The sequence below is a fragment of the Mesoplodon bidens genome (assembly GCF_964165515.1).
Source record: "Mesoplodon bidens genome assembly, chromosome: 18".
In the NCBI taxonomy this organism is placed as follows: Eukaryota; Metazoa; Chordata; class Mammalia; order Artiodactyla; family Ziphiidae; genus Mesoplodon; species Mesoplodon bidens.
The window spans coordinates 44,290,633-44,308,507 of NC_138175.1; the positions used below are offsets into that span (position 1 = coordinate 44,290,633).

The 17,875-nt window shown below is 44.8% G+C and overlaps 1 protein-coding gene across 2 annotated transcripts in view; it reads left to right on the forward strand.

Moving 5' to 3' along the window:
* Nucleotides 1-17,875, forward strand: part of GARRE1 (granule associated Rac and RHOG effector 1) — an 81,368-nt gene that overhangs the window by 57,342 nt on the left and 6,151 nt on the right. For both annotated transcript variants that reach the window (XM_081217039.1, XM_081217038.1), the window contains 8 exons: nucleotides 179-319; nucleotides 535-630; nucleotides 755-916; nucleotides 3,134-3,292; nucleotides 5,962-6,059; nucleotides 11,716-11,841; nucleotides 12,943-13,976; nucleotides 17,544-17,709. In XM_081217039.1, the coding sequence (XP_081073165.1) occupies nucleotides 179-319; nucleotides 535-630; nucleotides 755-916; nucleotides 3,134-3,292; nucleotides 5,962-6,059; nucleotides 11,716-11,841; nucleotides 12,943-13,976; nucleotides 17,544-17,709 (1,982 nt within the window). The remainder of the gene's footprint in view (nucleotides 1-178; nucleotides 320-534; nucleotides 631-754; nucleotides 917-3,133; nucleotides 3,293-5,961; nucleotides 6,060-11,715; nucleotides 11,842-12,942; nucleotides 13,977-17,543; nucleotides 17,710-17,875) is intronic.

Here is a 17,875-nt window from a genome sequence, read left to right on the forward strand (position 1 = left end):
TCAGTCTTTCAGAACTTCTGGCTGCTTGCTCACTTCGTAATACAGACGATCCGGAATGTCTGGTTTATATCTAATTCTTAGATAGTTTCTTGCTTTACTATAGTTGTTTTCTGGTTTTTTAATTTTGCTAGTTTCTGTAAAATCCTCTTTTACCTACCAGTCACCATTTCTGTTGCAGGCAACATCTAGACTAAGAGAAAGAGGCTGTGATGGCCGCCTGGCAGGAATTGAAGTTCAGCAGCTCTTCTGTTCTCAAAGTGCAGCGATTCCTGAGCACCAGCTGAAAGAACTGAACATAAAGATTGACAGTGCTCTGCAAGTACGTTTTTCAGAACCGGCACATTAATATCTAAGGGAGGAGAACAGGGAGGGAGTTAAAGTCGTGATGCTGAGCCAATTGGAAAGAGTAGTAAGACGGTGGTTTGCCGCATGTCTTTTAATAACTATAGAAATTTAAAATTTCTGTTTTCATTGAATCTAGTCCGTTTATAATCTGCTATGTAATCTTCATTCTTGCAAACAATTTCTTTGCAGGCATATAAAATAGCTCTGGAAAGCTTAGGTCACTGTGAATATGCAATGAAAGCCGGTTTCCACCTGAATCCAAAGGCAATTGAAGCCAGTTTGCAGGTACGCTTTTCTTTCTGGTAGCTCCTGGGAGCTGTGGTATGGCATTCATGCCATCCACATGAGGCAAATGTCTTGAGAGGTGAGCTGTGGGTCACCTCTCCTCTCCTACCCAACCCTTTTCCAGGGCTGCTGCAGCGAGGCAGAAGCACAGCAGACAGGGCGGAGGCAGACCCCGCCGCAGCCCATGCAGTGTGAGCTTCCCACCGTCCCTGTGCAGATAGGATCGAACTTCCTGAAGGGTGTCTCCTTCAACGAGTCGGCCGCCGACAATCTGAAACTTAAGACGGTAGCTTTCCTTGGGGTTCCAACAACCGGGTGTGAACTTGAAAACAGAGTTCTTAAGGAAACCTGAGGGCTTGTAAAGAATCTAGACTAAAAAGCAAAACTTAAGTGAAGACGGGAGGCATTGACCTTCCTCAGTAAACTGGTGTCTAAAAGCAGACTAGGGTGACTTTTGTTGTGTTTTTTTTTGGCTCAATTTGGTAGGTCTTTATTGAGCATCCATTGGTGCCAGGCTAGGAGATTTGACAGCCCACTAGGTTGTGATAGGAACACAGAACGAGGGGGCCTCACCTGAAGGATTAAGAGATGTGACTCTTGAGAAGAGGACTTTAAGCAGAGAAAGACCTGAATAATAAGTATGGGGGTGGGGCTGAGGCTGTGAGATGGCCAGGAAGTAAGAGCCCATCCCAAGAGCTGAAGATCTTCCTAGAGCTGTAGCCGGGGCCCCCCTGGCTGTCCAGGACAGTCACTAATGAGATTCGGATTTAATTGTCTTGAAGTAAGGCTTGGGCTCTGGCATTTTGTAAGAGTTGTCCAGGGGATTCTAATATGTAGTCAGACCTGAGGGCCACCGTCTAGAACAAGGCGAGACATAGTAGGAGCCAAGGCTGGAAAAGCAGCCCAGAGAGGCCAGAAAACCCCCAGTGTGAGGGCTGGGCTCCATCCCCAGGTGGCTGGCATCCCACCAAGACAGGTCGTGTAATGAGGTTTGCATTTCGGAAAGATCACCCTGACTTCAGGATGGACTGTGGCTGGGAGGGGAGCAGCACTGAAGGGTTTTGGCCATAGCCCCATCAAGTGATCATGGGAGGCGAGTGGAAGCATTCAAGAGCAATCTAGAAGTTATAATAAGCAGGACTCAGTGATTAATTGGCTGTGAGAGGGAGGGGAAAGGAGATGAGGCCCAGGTTTCTGGCTTGGACAGCTGCTTTGGTGCTGTTTATTGAGGCTCGGGGATAGTCATCATAAAATATATTTTTGGACGTGATTTTAAGGTTGCTTTTGAAATGTCCAAGTGGAGCTGTTCAGCAGGCAATTGGATGTATGGGTCTGGAGCCCCGAAGTGGGATCAGGGCCAGGGTCCTCAGAGGCAAATGGTCGCTGGAGCCAGAAGAGAGGCCGGGGGATCCAGGAAGTGTATGGAGAGGGTCCAAGGAAACTTTGGCATTTAAGGCAGTGGCTGTGACCATTTTATAGTTATACGGCCATAAATGAACTTCTTCAGTAATGTGCTATGTCTGCCTCAGCATACTCTCCTTACACTATCTTGATCTGAGTACATTGATGCTGTGAATCCCAACTTGTTGGGAGAGTTCCGGATCACCAGTTTATTATGAGAGGACGTAACTCAGGAACAGCGAGATGGAAGAGATGCCTAGGGCAAGGCATGGGGAAGGGGCTTGGAGGTTCCATGTTCTCTCCAGGCACCTCCACGTGTTCACCAAATCAGAAGCTCCTAGGGTGACTTTTTTAATGAAACATTTGCCAAGTTAGTTTTATTCATAATTTTGTTTAAAATGTGTAAAATACAGGGTTTTGCAAGTACACTATAAAATACTGTTTATGATTAATGTTTCAGTGGACTTTCATAAATTAAATAAGAGGAGAGATATTGTCATGATACTGAAGTAATTAGGACCATTTGCAGAGCATCATGTGTGCCAGGCATTGTGTCAAATGCTTCCCATGCATTGTCTAGTTAATGCTCACCCATGAAGTGGGTACTGCCCTTTTCCCCATTTGACAGATAGAGGAACTGAGGTCCAAGGCCACACAGCTAGAAAGTTGTAGACTGGAATTGGAGCTTATACAGTCTGTTTCCAGAGTCTGCATACCTGACCACTTGTTCATCCAAAATAAAGATGAGGTTTTCATTGGTATTTGCTTTTGCCAGATGATTTTGTTTCCTTATTCAGAATTTCAAAATTCCTCAACCAGTTTGCATTAGCACATTGCTAAATAATGCTATATTTTGTGCCAGAATAGAAATCACATATTAACGCACATGTATTCATATCTAACCAATCATGCTACAGGGTTGAGAAAATCTTTGAAGGTAATTAACGATAATTACTTAAGAAATTAAAATGACATGATATGGGAGTACATAAAATGCTCTTCTCTTGAGGACTATTGTGTACCTGTAAATGCATTTCTACAAGTCTTAGAACCTGGTATGGCTTTATTTTGAGGTGCGAACCCTCTTTTTATCAATCTGTAGCATACAATGTTACAGCTGATCAAGGAGGCAGGCTGCTATAATGGAATCACACCCAGGGACGATTTTCCTGTGACTGAAGTCCTGAACCAGGTGTGCCCATCCACGTGGCGGGGTGCCTGCAAGACCGCCGTGCAGCTGCTGTTTGGCCAAGCTGGACTGGTGAGTGAGCACGTGTGATGGATGAGGGAGAGAATAGAGAAGGACGTTTCAGGCATGTGAGGATGTGGTGTGGGCACATGTGCAAAAACATTGGAGAATTTAAAAAGCACTTTGCTTGCTGCAGGTTTTAGACCAGATAGAAAAGGTAAAGGAAGAACAGCATTAAAAAGTCTTTTTTTGGGGCTTCCCTGGTGGCGCAGTGGTTGAGAGTCCGCCTGCCAATGCAGGGGACACGGGTTCGTGCCCCGGTCCGGGAAGATCCCACATGCTGCGGAGCGACTGGGCCCGTGAGCCATGGCCGCTGAGCCTGCACGTCCGGAGCCTGTGCTCTGCAACGGGAGAGGCCACAACAGTGAGGCCCAAGTCTTTTTTTTCCTTTAATAGATTGATAATATGTATTAGCAGGGGACCTAGTTGCAAAATGATGTCTCCTGCTTTCCTGATTTTAAGGAAACCATTACATAAGTAACGATTTGATAGGACCCTTCACCTGGCCTGATTACTCTGAAGCCACAGTGGATGTCTTTCTGTTGCTCAAACACACAAAGCTTCTTCCTGTCTCAGGCCTTTGCCCCTGATGCTCCTTTTTCCTGAGAATACTCCTCTCAGATCTTCATGTGACTCGTTCTCATTTTCCTGATGTCAGCTCAAATATCACCTCCTCCAATGGTATAAGTAGTGCCCCCATCCAGTCACTTTGTATCCCAGTTCTCTGTTTCTGCAATAAAATAACAACATCAACTCAGGTAAGTTTGGTCTTTTCACCTCTGGTGAGAAGAATAACTTTTGCCAAAGTTGGGTGGGGTCAGGAAATCAACACCTAGGTTTTTGTTAGGTAACTTTGACCCGTATACCTTATGTTCTTATCCCACTTTCTAGAATTAAATGACTGCTTTTTGAAGAGTTATAGCATTTCAGAGATTAAAGGAAGCTAATTAGAGATTTAGAAAATTAAAGAACTGTTTCTTACTCTAATTCCTACTTTATTCATAAAAGGAGCTGTTGGGAGGATGCAGTCCTTTTGTTTGGTGTGAGTGCGTGCTCAGGTGGCCCAGCTCAGGGTGGTACTGCCTTGTGGAGGGCCAGGTGGGGGCCTGTCCACAGTGGTGAGTTACGTTTTGCTTAAGATCTGTTCCTTAGTATAGGAACCCCTAAGAAAAAGAGTAAACTGGAGACCCCCTGCTGAAGTATGGAGGTTTCCAAAGACCATTTTAGCTGAAACTAGGAGAACCATGGCAATAAGCTCTCCAGAAAGGAGCGTGTAAAATAAGGCAGGAGGACCCAAAGGCTTTTTTTTTTTTTTTTAAAGATTTTAGCTTAGTTTTTTAAATATATATTTATTTATTTATTTGGCTGTGCCAGGTCTTAGTTGCCACATGTGGGATCCTTAGTTGCGACATGCAAACTCTTAGTTGCAGCATGTATGTGGGATCTAGTTCCCTGACCAGAGATTGAACCCAGGCCCCTTGCATTGGGAGCACAGAGTCTTAACCACTGGACCACCAGGGAAGTCCCTCAAAGGCTATTTTGAGAAATCATCGTTTAAAAAAAAAGTCCCATGTTACTCAGAGAGCAATAACTTCTTCCTCATTCCCTCCGCCTTGATCCCAGGGCACCGTTGTTTGTGACTGATAAAGAACCTTTAGATTATTGTTCTGGGGCTGGGAGGAGAGAGGAAACACCTGCCTGTTCCAACAATGGCTATTACTTGGACAGGAAGTCTTTTCCAAAGGACATTGCAGACCAGCTGTGAGAACTCTCTTTACAGCGGTGGAAATCAACTCCATTAGAGGCTGAATTTGGAATCCTAATAAGCAACTCTGCATGGCTTTGCCTTTTCTGAAATGTTACAGATTTGGTTTTAAAGTGTTTTATGACTATTTTCTTAAAATTCTTTTAGTTATTTGAAAATATATTCATTACTTTGTCAGACTCTTTAAATTACAAAGCATACTGTATCATCTGTGTAGTATTAAAGACTCCTCCAGGGAGTTCCCTGGTTGTCTGGTGGTTAGGACTCCATGCGTTTACTGCTGTGGCCTGGATTCAGTCCCTAGTCGGGGAACTGAGGCCCCGCAAGCTGCACGGCATGACCAAAAAATATGAAAAATAAAAAATAAAGACTCTCCTCCAAATAAGAGGAAATCATTGAGAAAAGGGTTGGTTCTTCATTTTTCCTGAAGTAATTTTGTTTCTATTGATGGTTGAGGATAAAATGGTCTTTACAAAAAGCTTCATTGACTTCTGGCTTGGATTCAGTCATTACAGATAGGCTTTTCTAAAGCATTGGTTTGATTTTTAATGACATTTTTACTTCTTTCAAGTGCATAAAGTGAAAAAATACTTAGGAATGAAACAAAAGAAACAAAGTAATTCCTAATTAACATATTTACAATTTGGAAGAAGTACTGAAAATGATTGCAGAGTTCGCTACCTCCTGCACCTCGAATGTGTTCGTGTTTATTGAAGTATTACTGTTTTCAGTCATAAAGATATTACTTGCTCTTGTCTCCGTGGGGCTCCTGACTGGCCTCTGCGTATCTGTCTTGCTGGGGAATAGTTCTTACCAGAGACCAGAGTCACTCAGCATTGATAGGCTCATGCATTTGATTTGTTTATGATCCGTTTTCCTCTCTGAAAACTGATTTTTGTTTTTGTTTCTCTGTTAGGTGGTGGTTGATACGGCGCAGATTGAAAATAAAGAAGCCTATGCCCCACAAATCAGTTTAGAAGGCTCCAGAATTGTGGTTCAAGTCCCATCCACATGGTAACGTGACTCTTACATTAACACAAGCCTAAGCACTGATTGATGTTTGCACATCTTCGAAAAGATTGCATTGTTTTGGACAAACCCTACGCTAGCTCACACAACAGGTCTTAACTACTTGTGCGGGTTTATGGTCAGTGGAGGTATGTTAATGCCATGTGTCATGATTATCGGTACATGATAAGGAAGGCAAGATGTCTGAAAAATAGTCTCATTGACCAGTAATGCATCTAAAATGTTATATACTCATGGGTCATAGTGAGCAATATTATCTTTTTGTGTTACTGAGTCCACAGCTTTTGAACAGGGTATATCATTTTCTCTAAGTCACCCAGCATTTCTTTAAAGCTGAGTACAGAACATAGAACTTCTTCTTCCATTTCTTCTCCTTCTAGCAACAACCCTGCTGATCTGGAGCTCATGTCATTACACACCCAGTGTCACTGCAAATCCGGAGGCAGACTGAGCTGTTCTTATTTTTAATTATTTGATTATATTTGTAAACTTATAATAAAGTATTCTTCTTAATCTATTCAAACAAAAGCTCCTACAGATCAGTAAGAAATGGGCAAGGCACATGGACAGGTAAATCATAAGAGACATGGTCAACAAAGAGATGAAGAACATGTGTAACCTCACCTAACAAAGGAAGGCAAAGTAGAAAAACAATACAGTGTCATTTTGCCCATCATGTTGTTGAATTGTTTTAGAATAACAGTACTAGATTTGGGCCAGGCTGTACAAAAACAGGCACAGATGTTGTTGAATAAATCACACAGCCTTTCTGGAGGACAGTTTCATTTGTCAGACGCCTAAAATAAGGTCTCTGACCTCAGCAGTTCCACCTCTAGGGATTTATCCATGTGATGTGCACACAGATTCAGCTGAAGGATCGGCATCACAGCTTTACTAGTAAACAAGAAAAATTAAGCCTATATTGGAAGACTTTTGCTATTAAAATTATGATCAGAATGAATATTTAACTATGTAGAAAATGTGTAAAGCATTTAGGTAGGAAGAGAGAGAGTTAGTAAGGAACCGTGGCACTATTGGTGCCCACGTGGACTAAAGTGGTAGCTGGGTAATGCATTCGAATTGTATTTAAATCATTTCTTCTTGGAATGTGAGGGGAGTGTCCGGTGGAGATTCTGCCGAAAGTTTTAGAATTTGTTGATATATATCAAATAAGGGTTGGCAGTTTACTTCATGTCCCAAAATCTCCCTTTTATGAGTTTCTTCCCCACATTTCTAAATTTGATTATTAATGTGGCATAATGTTAATTTATATACATATCTTCATTCCTGTCAAACAGTAGTTGTGTTTTTTTGTTTTTTTTTTTGTTTTGGCTGTGCCGTGTGCCTTGTGAGATCTTAGTTCCCAGGCCAGGCCCTCAGTAGTGAGAGCGTGGAGTCCTAACCACTGACTGCCAGGGAATTCCCCAAGCAGTAGATTAAAAGCTCACTTTTTTGTAAGATTTTTGTGTCCCTGAATTCTTAATTTGTTTTTTAATTCACGTTCTTATTGAAAAATATTAAACTTAACCAGGATTCTCATTTTAAAGAAAACATTTTCGGGCTTCCCTGGTGGTGCAGTGGTTGAGAATCTGCCTGCTAATGCAGGGGACATGGGTTCAAGCCCTGGTCTGGGAGGATCCCACATGCCGCGGAGCAACTGGGCCCGTGAGCCACAACGGCTGTGCCTGCACGTCTGGAGCCTGTGCTCCGCAGCAAGAGAGGCCGCGACAGTGGGAGGCCCGCGCACTGCAATGAAGGGTGGCCCCGCTTGCCACAACTAGAGAAAGCCCTTGCACAGAAACGAAGACCCAACATAGCAAAAATAAATTAATTAATTAATAAACTCCTACCCCCAACATCTTCTTAAAAAAAAAAAAAAGAAAACATTTTCAACTCTTGGCTAATTGGGTGAATATAAACAGTACTAAAATGGTTAACCCTGCAGTTTACTTCCACAACTGTCCCTGTATGATTGATTTCCTTTGTAATTCATTGCACCTCCTTGAAAGACCTCATAGACTGCAATTACTTGGAGAGGCTCCCTCTGCTGGCTACTTTTGGTAAAAATGCAAAGTTTTATGTTTTTGTTTCAAGTTACAGAATATGTGCTTGTTGAGAACTCAAAAAGAAGTGATTGCTTTATTCCACCTTTGGAAAAAATGAAATTATTAGCAAAACTAGTCAAGAATTTATTATATGCTTTGCTTTTAATAAAATGAAGTGTCTAGCTGCCAGATACATTTTTTTCCCCAAAGAAAGTAAAACCTTACTTAGATTTTTTTAACTTGTCATACTTAAGCTATTCACCCATTGTTTCTTTCAACAAATATTTACTGAGTACCTAATATGTGATGGACACTGTTCTAGGCTCTGGGAATTTAATCATGAGCAAGACAGACAGGGTCCCCGCCCCTAATAGAGCTGGCTTCGTTATGGCATGGGGTTGGGGAGGGGACAGCTAATAAGCATAGGAGTTAACTTCAAGCACTGGCAAGTGTATGAGGGGAATAAGAATAGAGTGACATCATCTGATGGAGAATAACAGGTAGAGATGGCAGGAGGAGGCTATTTTGGATGAGGAGGTCAGTCATGAAGGGTCTCTTTAAGGATGTGACATTTGAGAGGAGCCTGCCATGCAGAGAGCAGATGGGGAAAGCATCCCAGGCAGAAGGAACAGCAAATGCAAAGGCCTGAGGAATGAGCTGGCATGGCTGGAATTATGCTAGGTGGTGTTGAAGACGGGATTCATAGAAGCCAGGACTTGCAGGGTCCCTGAGGGACTTGGATTTTATCTAAGAACAGGTAGAAGGTTTTAAGCCAGTCTGGGTGATTTGTCAAAAGAATGGATTTAGTCTCTTCAGGGGTTTTTATTGATCAACTCTCAAGACTGATGAATAAAATTAAAATGCCAATTTGTTGATTTTTAGAAAGAGAAATTATTGTTATCACCAGGAACTCCTTTCTGCACGACCCAGAAATGCTCATCTAGTGGGCAAACGTGTGACCAGCCAGATCACAAGTAGAAGTTTGGCTTGGGAACATAGAACAAGTGTGTCCTGGTAATCGGCGATTCCAGGCCGAGAGAATCAGGTGCATGAACCTCGGCCAGGTCCACTGGCCAAGATTCTCTCCCAGGAGCCCAGGGTCTGAGTGGGCACTGGCAGAGCTTGCCTCGTTGCTCGCTTATTCCAGTGTTTCTGAGGCTGGCCGGCTTACATCCTCACAGATACATTTCTTCTCAAGCCCAAGTCATGTTGGGGAGTGCTTCTGCCTCCTTAGGATGGCTTTGCAAGTGTTGATTTCACCATTTAACTCCCAGAGAGCCTAGGAACAGACAGCGTCTTCCTGGTTCTCCCTCTCGGAAAAGGCTTTTTGGTGGAGGTGCCCTGGGTGGGCAGTGGGGACCTGAATGGTGGGAGGCAGCTCTCAGCGGGGAACAGTCCGGGCAAAGGTCCTGAGATGTGGGCAAACCCAACTTACTCAGGGCCTCACAGCTGAGACAAGGTGAGGAGAGGTGACAGCAAAGAGAGGTGTGGCCAGAGAGGCAGGAGGGCCAGGCCACAGAGAGCTGTGGGGAGGGGTTTGGATTTTATTTCAGTCCTGATAGGATGCCACGGGCGGGTTTTGCACAGGGGAGTGGTGTATTCTGATTTGTGCTACAGGAGGCTCTGTTGTTACGTGGAGGGTGGGCCGTGGAGGGACAGGACTGGAGAAAAGGAGACCAGATGGGAGGCTGGTCCTGAGACGCAGGCGCTGGTGGTGTCTTGGAGTAGAGCAGCAGCGAGAGAGGCGGGGGAAGCGCCTGGATTCGGACTGTGTTATGGAAGAGCCGGCAGGACCTGCTGATGGACTGGATGTAGGAAGTGGGGAAAACCAGCAGTGACTCTTAGGTAGACAGCTGTGCTGCATACTTACTGAGGAAGTCATAGGGTTCAGAGTGGTTTTGGCGGGAGGAGAGGGATCAAGAGTTGTACTGAGCAGGCTCCCTTTGAGCTGCCTGGTAGGTGTGCAGGGAGAGCTGTCAAAGGTGCATTTAGATATGTGAGGGTGGCGATCAGGAGAAAGGTCTAGACTGGCGAAGACAACTTGAGAGTCTTTATTGTAGGGATGGTCTATAAAACCACAGGACCACGTGCAGTCCTCTAAGAAGAAGGGACGAAGCCTGGAACGTGCCACGATGCGGAGGGAGGGGAAGGAGGAGGAGGACGAGACCAAGAAGGAACTGCCAGCCAGGTAGGAGGAAAACGGAGCAAGGTTGGGGTCTCCAGGGCTGCAGAAGACAGTGATCCAGGAGGAAGGAGACATTGCATGATGTTGCTGAGAGACTGAGTAAAGTGGAGACAGGTAACTGACCCTTGACATTGGCAAGATCTGAGTTGTCTGGTAAAAGCTATTTTAGTGGAGTTATAGGGATGAACACCCGGTCAGAGTGTGATGAAAGGAGAATAGGAGGTAAGGAAGAGGAGGAGACTGTGATTTTGTTAAAATGGGGAGCAGAGGGGCTTCCCTGGTGGCGCAGTGGTTGGGAGTCCGCCTGCCGATGCAGGGGACACGGGTTCGTGCCCCGGTCCGGGAGGATCCCACACGCTGCGGAGAGGCTCGGCCCGTGAGCCATGGCTGCTGAGCCTGCGCGTCCGGAGCCTGTGTTCCGCAACGGGGGAGGCCACAACGGTGAGAGGCCCGTGTATCGCAAAAAAAAAAAAAAAAAATGGGCAGCAGAGAAGTGGGGCAGTATCTGGAGTGGATGTTGGGGCTAAGAGCAGGTGGTTGGCAATGCTGGTTTGTTTGCCAAAGGGAATATCACAGGGGAGAAACGGGGTGATTACTCGAGGGAGGTCCTTGGGAGAAAAGCAAGGCTGTACGGCGCATGTTGTGCTCAGGCGGAGGGTCAGCCCGTGGCAAGAGCAGGTCCTGTGCTCTGACAGCAGGGCAGGCAGGGTGTGTGGGCACAGACACTGGTGAAGCGGTGGGAGTAGTGGCGAGGGCGGTTGAAATAGATCTCATCTGCTTATGTGTTTCCGTAACTAAGTGAGAGTTGAGATAGCAAAGAATGGGAGATGGTAGGGATAGCAGAGCTTTGAGGAGGGGGAAGGTAAAACAGTCATCCTGGAAAGGGAAAGAATTAATTTACGGGAAAACCATGTTTATTGTTCATCTGAAGTTTGCCAGGCTGGCAGACAGGTTTTTTCCCTCCACTGACCCTTGGTTTCTTAGGTACAGGTGTGAAGTGCTGTAGCGGGAGGGAAGGGTGGGACGTTATGTAAGAAGTTTGTAAAGGACTACATACTGTGCCAGAGCACAGAATCTCCAGCAGGGTAGAGAGGAAAATAAGGGCCGAAGCCGATGTTGGACAGTGAGAGGGCATTAGGGCCCTTGGAAGGCAAACCCTCCACCGAGCTCTTCTCTTCCTACTAAACAGACTCTAGACAGTTAGAAATCTATGGAGACCCCAAGCCCTATTGCTTCCTCCTCCTTTTGTGGAGCAACAAGCACAGGTGTTAGCCCTGTCATCCTCTCAGTGTTCTTACAATTACCAAATTTTTATTTGGTGCCAAAAGCTGTGGCCTTTTGTATAAGGCCTGCTTGAAACCCCTTTGCGAACAAGTGCAGCCCAGACTCACGCAGCCCGTTTCATGCCTAGGTGCCTGAAAGAAGACCCCGCTACCATGTCCCTGCTGCAGAGAAGCCTCGATCCGGAGAAGACCCTGGGTCTGGTGGATGTGCTCTACACGGCTGTGCTGGACCTCACCCGCTGGAGGGCAGGGAGGTTAGTGTCCCCACCCAGCATTTGAATTGGTTCACGTTCAGGTCCACACCTAGGGACAGTGTGACCACTTACAGGGTCATGTGAGAGTACGTCACTGATAGTGTGTTAGTAAATAAGGCAAGAAAGGGAACTATTCGGCAACTATTTTTTGGAATAATTTCAAACTTACAGAAAAGTTGCAAGAATAGTACAAAGAATTGCCCTTTACCCAGATTCCCCAGTGTTAACATTTTTGCCTTCATTTGTTTCACCACTTCAGAGTTAAGTACATCAAGAGGATTTTAACCCAACTCACATTCTCCTTATGAACTAAGAGCAGAAAAATATTTAGAAAATTTACTTATATCTTGCATGACATTTATTCATACCTGAAAGTAGCTAACAGGTGCAAGGTTATCTCTTTGTGAATTAACTTTAGAACCAGTAGAGACCTTAAACATCTAGCCGTGGGCCCTCCCCTTGTCTTCATTCATGAGCCCAGAACAGTGAGGTGACTTATCCAGGGTCACACCAGCCATGACCTGCCCAGCTCCTACCCATGCCCTTTCTATCTCTATGGCTTTCTTTCAGTACTGGAAAAAAGTCCTTGGAAGACTTCGGAAGTAACAACCATCTGTTCTTGGCACTGTCTGTGAATTACTTCCAAGGACAACAGTGCTGCATAGTGTCCCTGGGTCCTGCCCACTCACCCCTCTCTGCTGTGTGCATTTGTCCGTTGACCCTCTGCTGGATCTGCCAGGCTCCCAGTCCCCATCATCCAGGCACAGAGCTGGCCTCTGCCAGTTGCGTATCCCACTCTAGCCGTGTTTTGCTCTCCTGTGTTGCGGTCAGAGGGTTTCACTCAAAATCCTCAGGCCAGGAATCTAATGTAGTTTTCACAGCCCTGCGTTAGACATGGTAGATTTTTTATAATAAATATAGATAGTAAGTGCTTAAATTATGTACTCTTAAAACTCTTGGGTGTTTATTTATCTATAAAATAAATGATACCAAACAAAGAGGTCTTTTTATTCTTAAAGTCTTTCTTAAATACCAAAGAGATCCATTTCATTGTCCAATTTGTATATTTGTCCTTTTTTTAATGCATTTCTCTTTAAATAGGGAACAAGCTTTACCCTGCATACAAATCCAGCTTCAAAGGGAGATCTGTGATTTTGGAAATCAGGCTGACTTGCCTTCTGGGAATGGAAACAAATCTTCAGGTGGCCTGCAGAAGACCTTCTCCAAACTGACATCCCGGTTCACCAAGAAAGCTTCATGTACCAGCTCTAGCAGCAGCACGAATTATTCCATTCCAAATACCCCTTCCAAAAATATCTTCATATCTGGGGGTTCAGAAGAGAAGGCCAAAATGCCCAGTAATACTGATTCAAGATTACAAAGCATTTTGAACATTGGTAATTTCCCTAGGACTGCAGACCCTTCACAGTCAGCTCAGAATTCCAGTAATCAGATGGCCAATGGTTTTCTCATGGAGAGGCATGACAACTTCCTGCAAGGGGATGATGGCAAGGACGAGAAGGGTATGAACCTACCAACCGATCAGGAAATGCAGGAGGTGATAGATTTTCTCTCGGGCTTTAACATGGGCCAGTCACATCAGGGCTCCCCACTGGTGACAAGACGTAATTCTGCTGCCATAGCCATGGTGACTGAGCAGAAGGCAGGAGCTATGCAGCCACAGCAGCCGTCACTGCCAGTGCCCCCTCCACCGCGGCCTCCCCAGGCTAGGGCACACACACCTCTGACACCCCAGCCGGGCCTGGCACCTCAGCAGCAGTCCCCAAAGCAACAACAACCCCAGGTCCAGTACTACCAACACCTGCTCCAACCCGTTGGACCGCAGCAGCCCCTGCCCCAGCATCGGGCTCCTGGGAAATGGGTACACGGCTCATCCCAGCAGCCAACACAACCCATTGGAGCCAGTCTGTCTCCCCTTGGCCAGTGGCCTGGCATATCTGATCTCAGTTCTGACTTGTACAGCTTGGGTCTGGTGAGCAGTTATATGGATAACATGATGTCGGAGGTTTTGGGACAGAAGCCACAGGGACCTAGAAATAACACCTGGCCAAACCGTGACCAAAGCGATGGAGTCTTTGGGATGTTGGGAGAGATTCTGCCTTTTGATCCTGCAGGTATGTGAGCCCCCACCTCCCCACCTTGGGGTTTTAACTTAAATATTATCACCAAAGACTTCATAGGGCCCATCTACCACATCCTTACTTATATGAGGCAGTGACTTAATCCCCCTTTAAAGACCATTTCTCACTGTCTGATGGCAAGTATTGGGCAGTTCCAGCAAAGGTAGGAAGCAGTGGTTAGAATGAGTCTGATAAGGTAAGTAGAACTAATTTTCTCACTTTATAGAGGGCAGAATTGAGGCTAAAAGAAGTTGAATGGCTGAAAGTCCCATAGTTCAAGAGGGCTCCAATCTGGGCCCTCCCATTCATGGGAGGTAAAATGGCTGGCCTTTCGTGGGCTGCTTTTTTCCTGGTTACATAACCTGTTATGTGATTCGTTTTTGCCTAAACTCCAGAACCAGTGAAAGGTAGTAAGGCACCCTCCTGCCTTCATAGAATATAGCTTTTCCTGGCCTAGACAGTGTGAAGATTCACCAGAGTTGTCTTAGGAAATTAGAAAAAGAATTTAGAAACAAAACAAAAATAAACTAGGAGGAGGAATTAATTAAGGATAAAAGTTGTACACCTGAAACTAACATAATATTGTAAATCAACTATATTTCAATTAAAAAAAAAGGATAAACGCCAAAGCTAATTAAATTTAAAAGAAAAATATAATAGACATTGTAAATAAATCTAAAAGAAGGATCTTTAGAAGACCAATAAAATAGAGAAACCAATTTATTATAATGCTGATTAATGGAGAGCAAAGAGAAGCAAGATTAGGAAAGAGAAAGGAGACAAAACTACAGGTATAGGAGAGATTAAAAGAGCTTTAAGACATTACCACATATGACGTGATGACAACATATATGAAAACTGAATGGAAAATGGATTTTTTCCTAACAAAGCATACATTACCAAAATTGCACCAAGAAGTGGAAAACCTGCCTGGTTCTGTTCCGGGAGAAGAGATTGGAAAGGGAGTTATGAAGCCAACATGATTTTACCATAAAAACTTTTTATGAGTGTAGATAGATGCAAGAAAATCTAGCAGTGTATCAAAGGAGTTATATCTGGTTTACTTCGGCAGTGTAAGGTAGGTCAGTATAAGGAACCCTGCTCCTGTACAGTAATCTGTCATTTCAACCAATATGAGAAAAACTCATACAGCAATAGATGCTGTAAAGACATTTGGTAAAAGACGCCAGCAATTCTTAAGTAAACCCCTCGAAGTAAAACAAATAGAAGAAAATGTCTTGAATATGAAAGACTTATCTACCAAAAACCAGTAGCAAGTACTACTTTGTAGAGTGAAACAAAAGCATTCCAGTTAAAATCAAGACCCAGACAGGGTGGCAATTGCTACTACCAATAGCATGTAAATTTGTCTTGAACTTTCTGGCAAATATAGCAAGACAAAAACAAAGGAGATAAGTGGTATAAGCTTCAGAAAAGAATAGATTAAAAAGCACATCTCTTGGGCTTCCCTGGTGGCGCAGTGGTTGAGAGTCCGCCTGCCGATGCAGGGGACACAGGTTCGTGCCCCGGTCCGGGAAGATCCCACATGCCGCAGAGCGGCTGGGCCCGTGAGCCATGGCCGTTGAGCCTGCGCGTCCTGAGCCTGTGCTCCGCAACGGGAGAGGCCACAGCAGTGAGAGGCCCACATACCGCAAAAAAAAAAAAAAAAAAAAAAAAGCACATCTCTTTGCTGGAAATAGAATTTAAAAAAAGAAGACTCCTCAATAAAAAATTTCCAGAATTAGTAAGTGAATCTGGTAAGGTGGGTAGATGCAAGGTAAATAGATAGAAATCGATTACATTTTTCCTCTTAATTTAGCAAATGGTACATGGAAGTGGAAAATATATTTCACTCACAAGGGCTGTGAAATACTGTAAGTAAATATAGCACATATTTATATAAATAACCACCAGAAGAGGAGATTCCCTACTAAATGAACCCAGCATTAACTATTAAAGGAAAGAAATGTTTTTGTATGTCTTCTCAAAATTCCTCATACTGCTGCTCATGCTGTCTTGTTCTTGCTCTCCTTGGGTGGGTGAATGTGGGGAACCCCTGGGGATGTGGGGAAGGGCAAACAGTTCCACCCTGCTATGGAAGAGCAAGCCCACCTGCCTGCCACCAGCTGGGTGGGTGTGGCACATTTTTTTAATTACTGATAAACGGTGTACATTTTTTGACAGTCCTATAATTAAATCCAGAGTATAAATGGTGTTTGGCAGAATTTTATCATCTTTGATCTCTATTGAGGCCTGAACAGCCTTTATGTCTTTAGCCTAGGAATCCTACTAGCTTTTCCTTCTGGATGTTCCTTTCTGATCTTCAAGTTCTTAATGTAGCTTCCTGCAGATGCCACCCCAAGGGCATAAGGTCTACGGAGCCCTTTTTACAAATTAAGAAAGGGCAATCTGGATGGATGAATTGCAGAAGGCACCCTCTCAGGCAGGGGCAGCTAGAACGGAGTGCCCCCTCTGGACAGGCACACAGAGCCCCTGCTCTACCCGGTGTGGGCATCTTTGTGCCGTGCACACCTGGCAGCTCCCTGAGAGAAAAAGCTAAGAGTGGGATTGAGCCCTAGTGTCTTTCCCAACTTGAAGCTAAAAAGTATACGCTGCTGAGTCATATTCAGTTTGTGACCTATAGATGTTTTCCTACCATATCTTTTTGTTTGACTTTCTCTGAACTTCTCCTATGCTGTTTTTCCTCCTACTCGTACTGCCCTGCACATCCTTACTCAGTTCTGCCCAGTACGTTTCCATCTACCTCTTAATGCATTTTTAAATTTTATCTTATTTGTTACCACTCATTATCTTCAAACTGAATTAGCAGATCTGCCTTCAATATCCAGGAAAATATTGGATCAGAGTTGAGCCCAAGGGGGAAGGGCAGATATTCTCTATCTGACCCTGATCCTTTTATAACCTTCAGGTTATTTCTTGGCTGAAGTCATCATCTGATTTTCTTAGTTGTTAAGTATGTAGCACCACACACTGGAAAGTTTTTTGGGTTTTTTTTGTTTTTCTTTTTGATGTGGACCATTTTTAAAGTCTTTATTGTATTTGTTACAATATTGCTTCTGTTTTATGTTTTGGTTTTTTTGGCCCCAAGGCATGTGGGATCTTAGCTCCCTGACCAGGGATTGAACCCGCACCCCCTGCATTGGAAGGCGAAGTCTTAACCACTGGACTGCCAGGGAAGTCCCTGGGAAGTTTTAAAGTAACTAGCATTTGTCTTTAAAATTTAGTCATGGCTAAAGCAAACCTTTCTGTTCTCTCTTTATTTTGTCTTAGTGCACATTCAGCCTGCCCCAGTCCTAGGCATACCCCTTCCTGACAGTCCCTATGCACACACCATACCCCATCTTCAGACCCATGTACTGAAATCCCCATCTCACCGCAGCAGGCTGCAGGGCAAATCCTGCAGCCCTCTCTGGGTCACAAGCCTGGTAGCCCCTCACCACTTTTCACTGTGTGTGTCACCAAGACATCCTCAGAAGGTAGGGAAGAAAACAAGAGGCCACTTTGGCCCCAAATCTTGTTTATCCCTTTGTCTTAACGCAGTGGGTTCAGACCCCGAGTTTGCACGCTATGTGGCAGGAGTGAGCCAAGCAATGCAGCAGAAGCGGCAAGTCCAACACGGTCGCCGCCCCGGCAACCCCCGGGGCCATTGGCCACCCATGGATGATGCCCATCGGACCTGGCCTTTCCCAGAGTTCTTTGCAGAAGGGTGAGTGCTGGATGTGGGAGGGAAGCTGAGTTTGGGACCTGGGTGTTCCCCATGGGGCCTTTGTGCACCCTTATCAGGCAGTTCATTTCTAGGCCCCCACGTGAGAGAGTGGCACATGGTCAAATTCTCGGGGGGTCAGAGTTTGGTGACTGACTGTAGGATGACA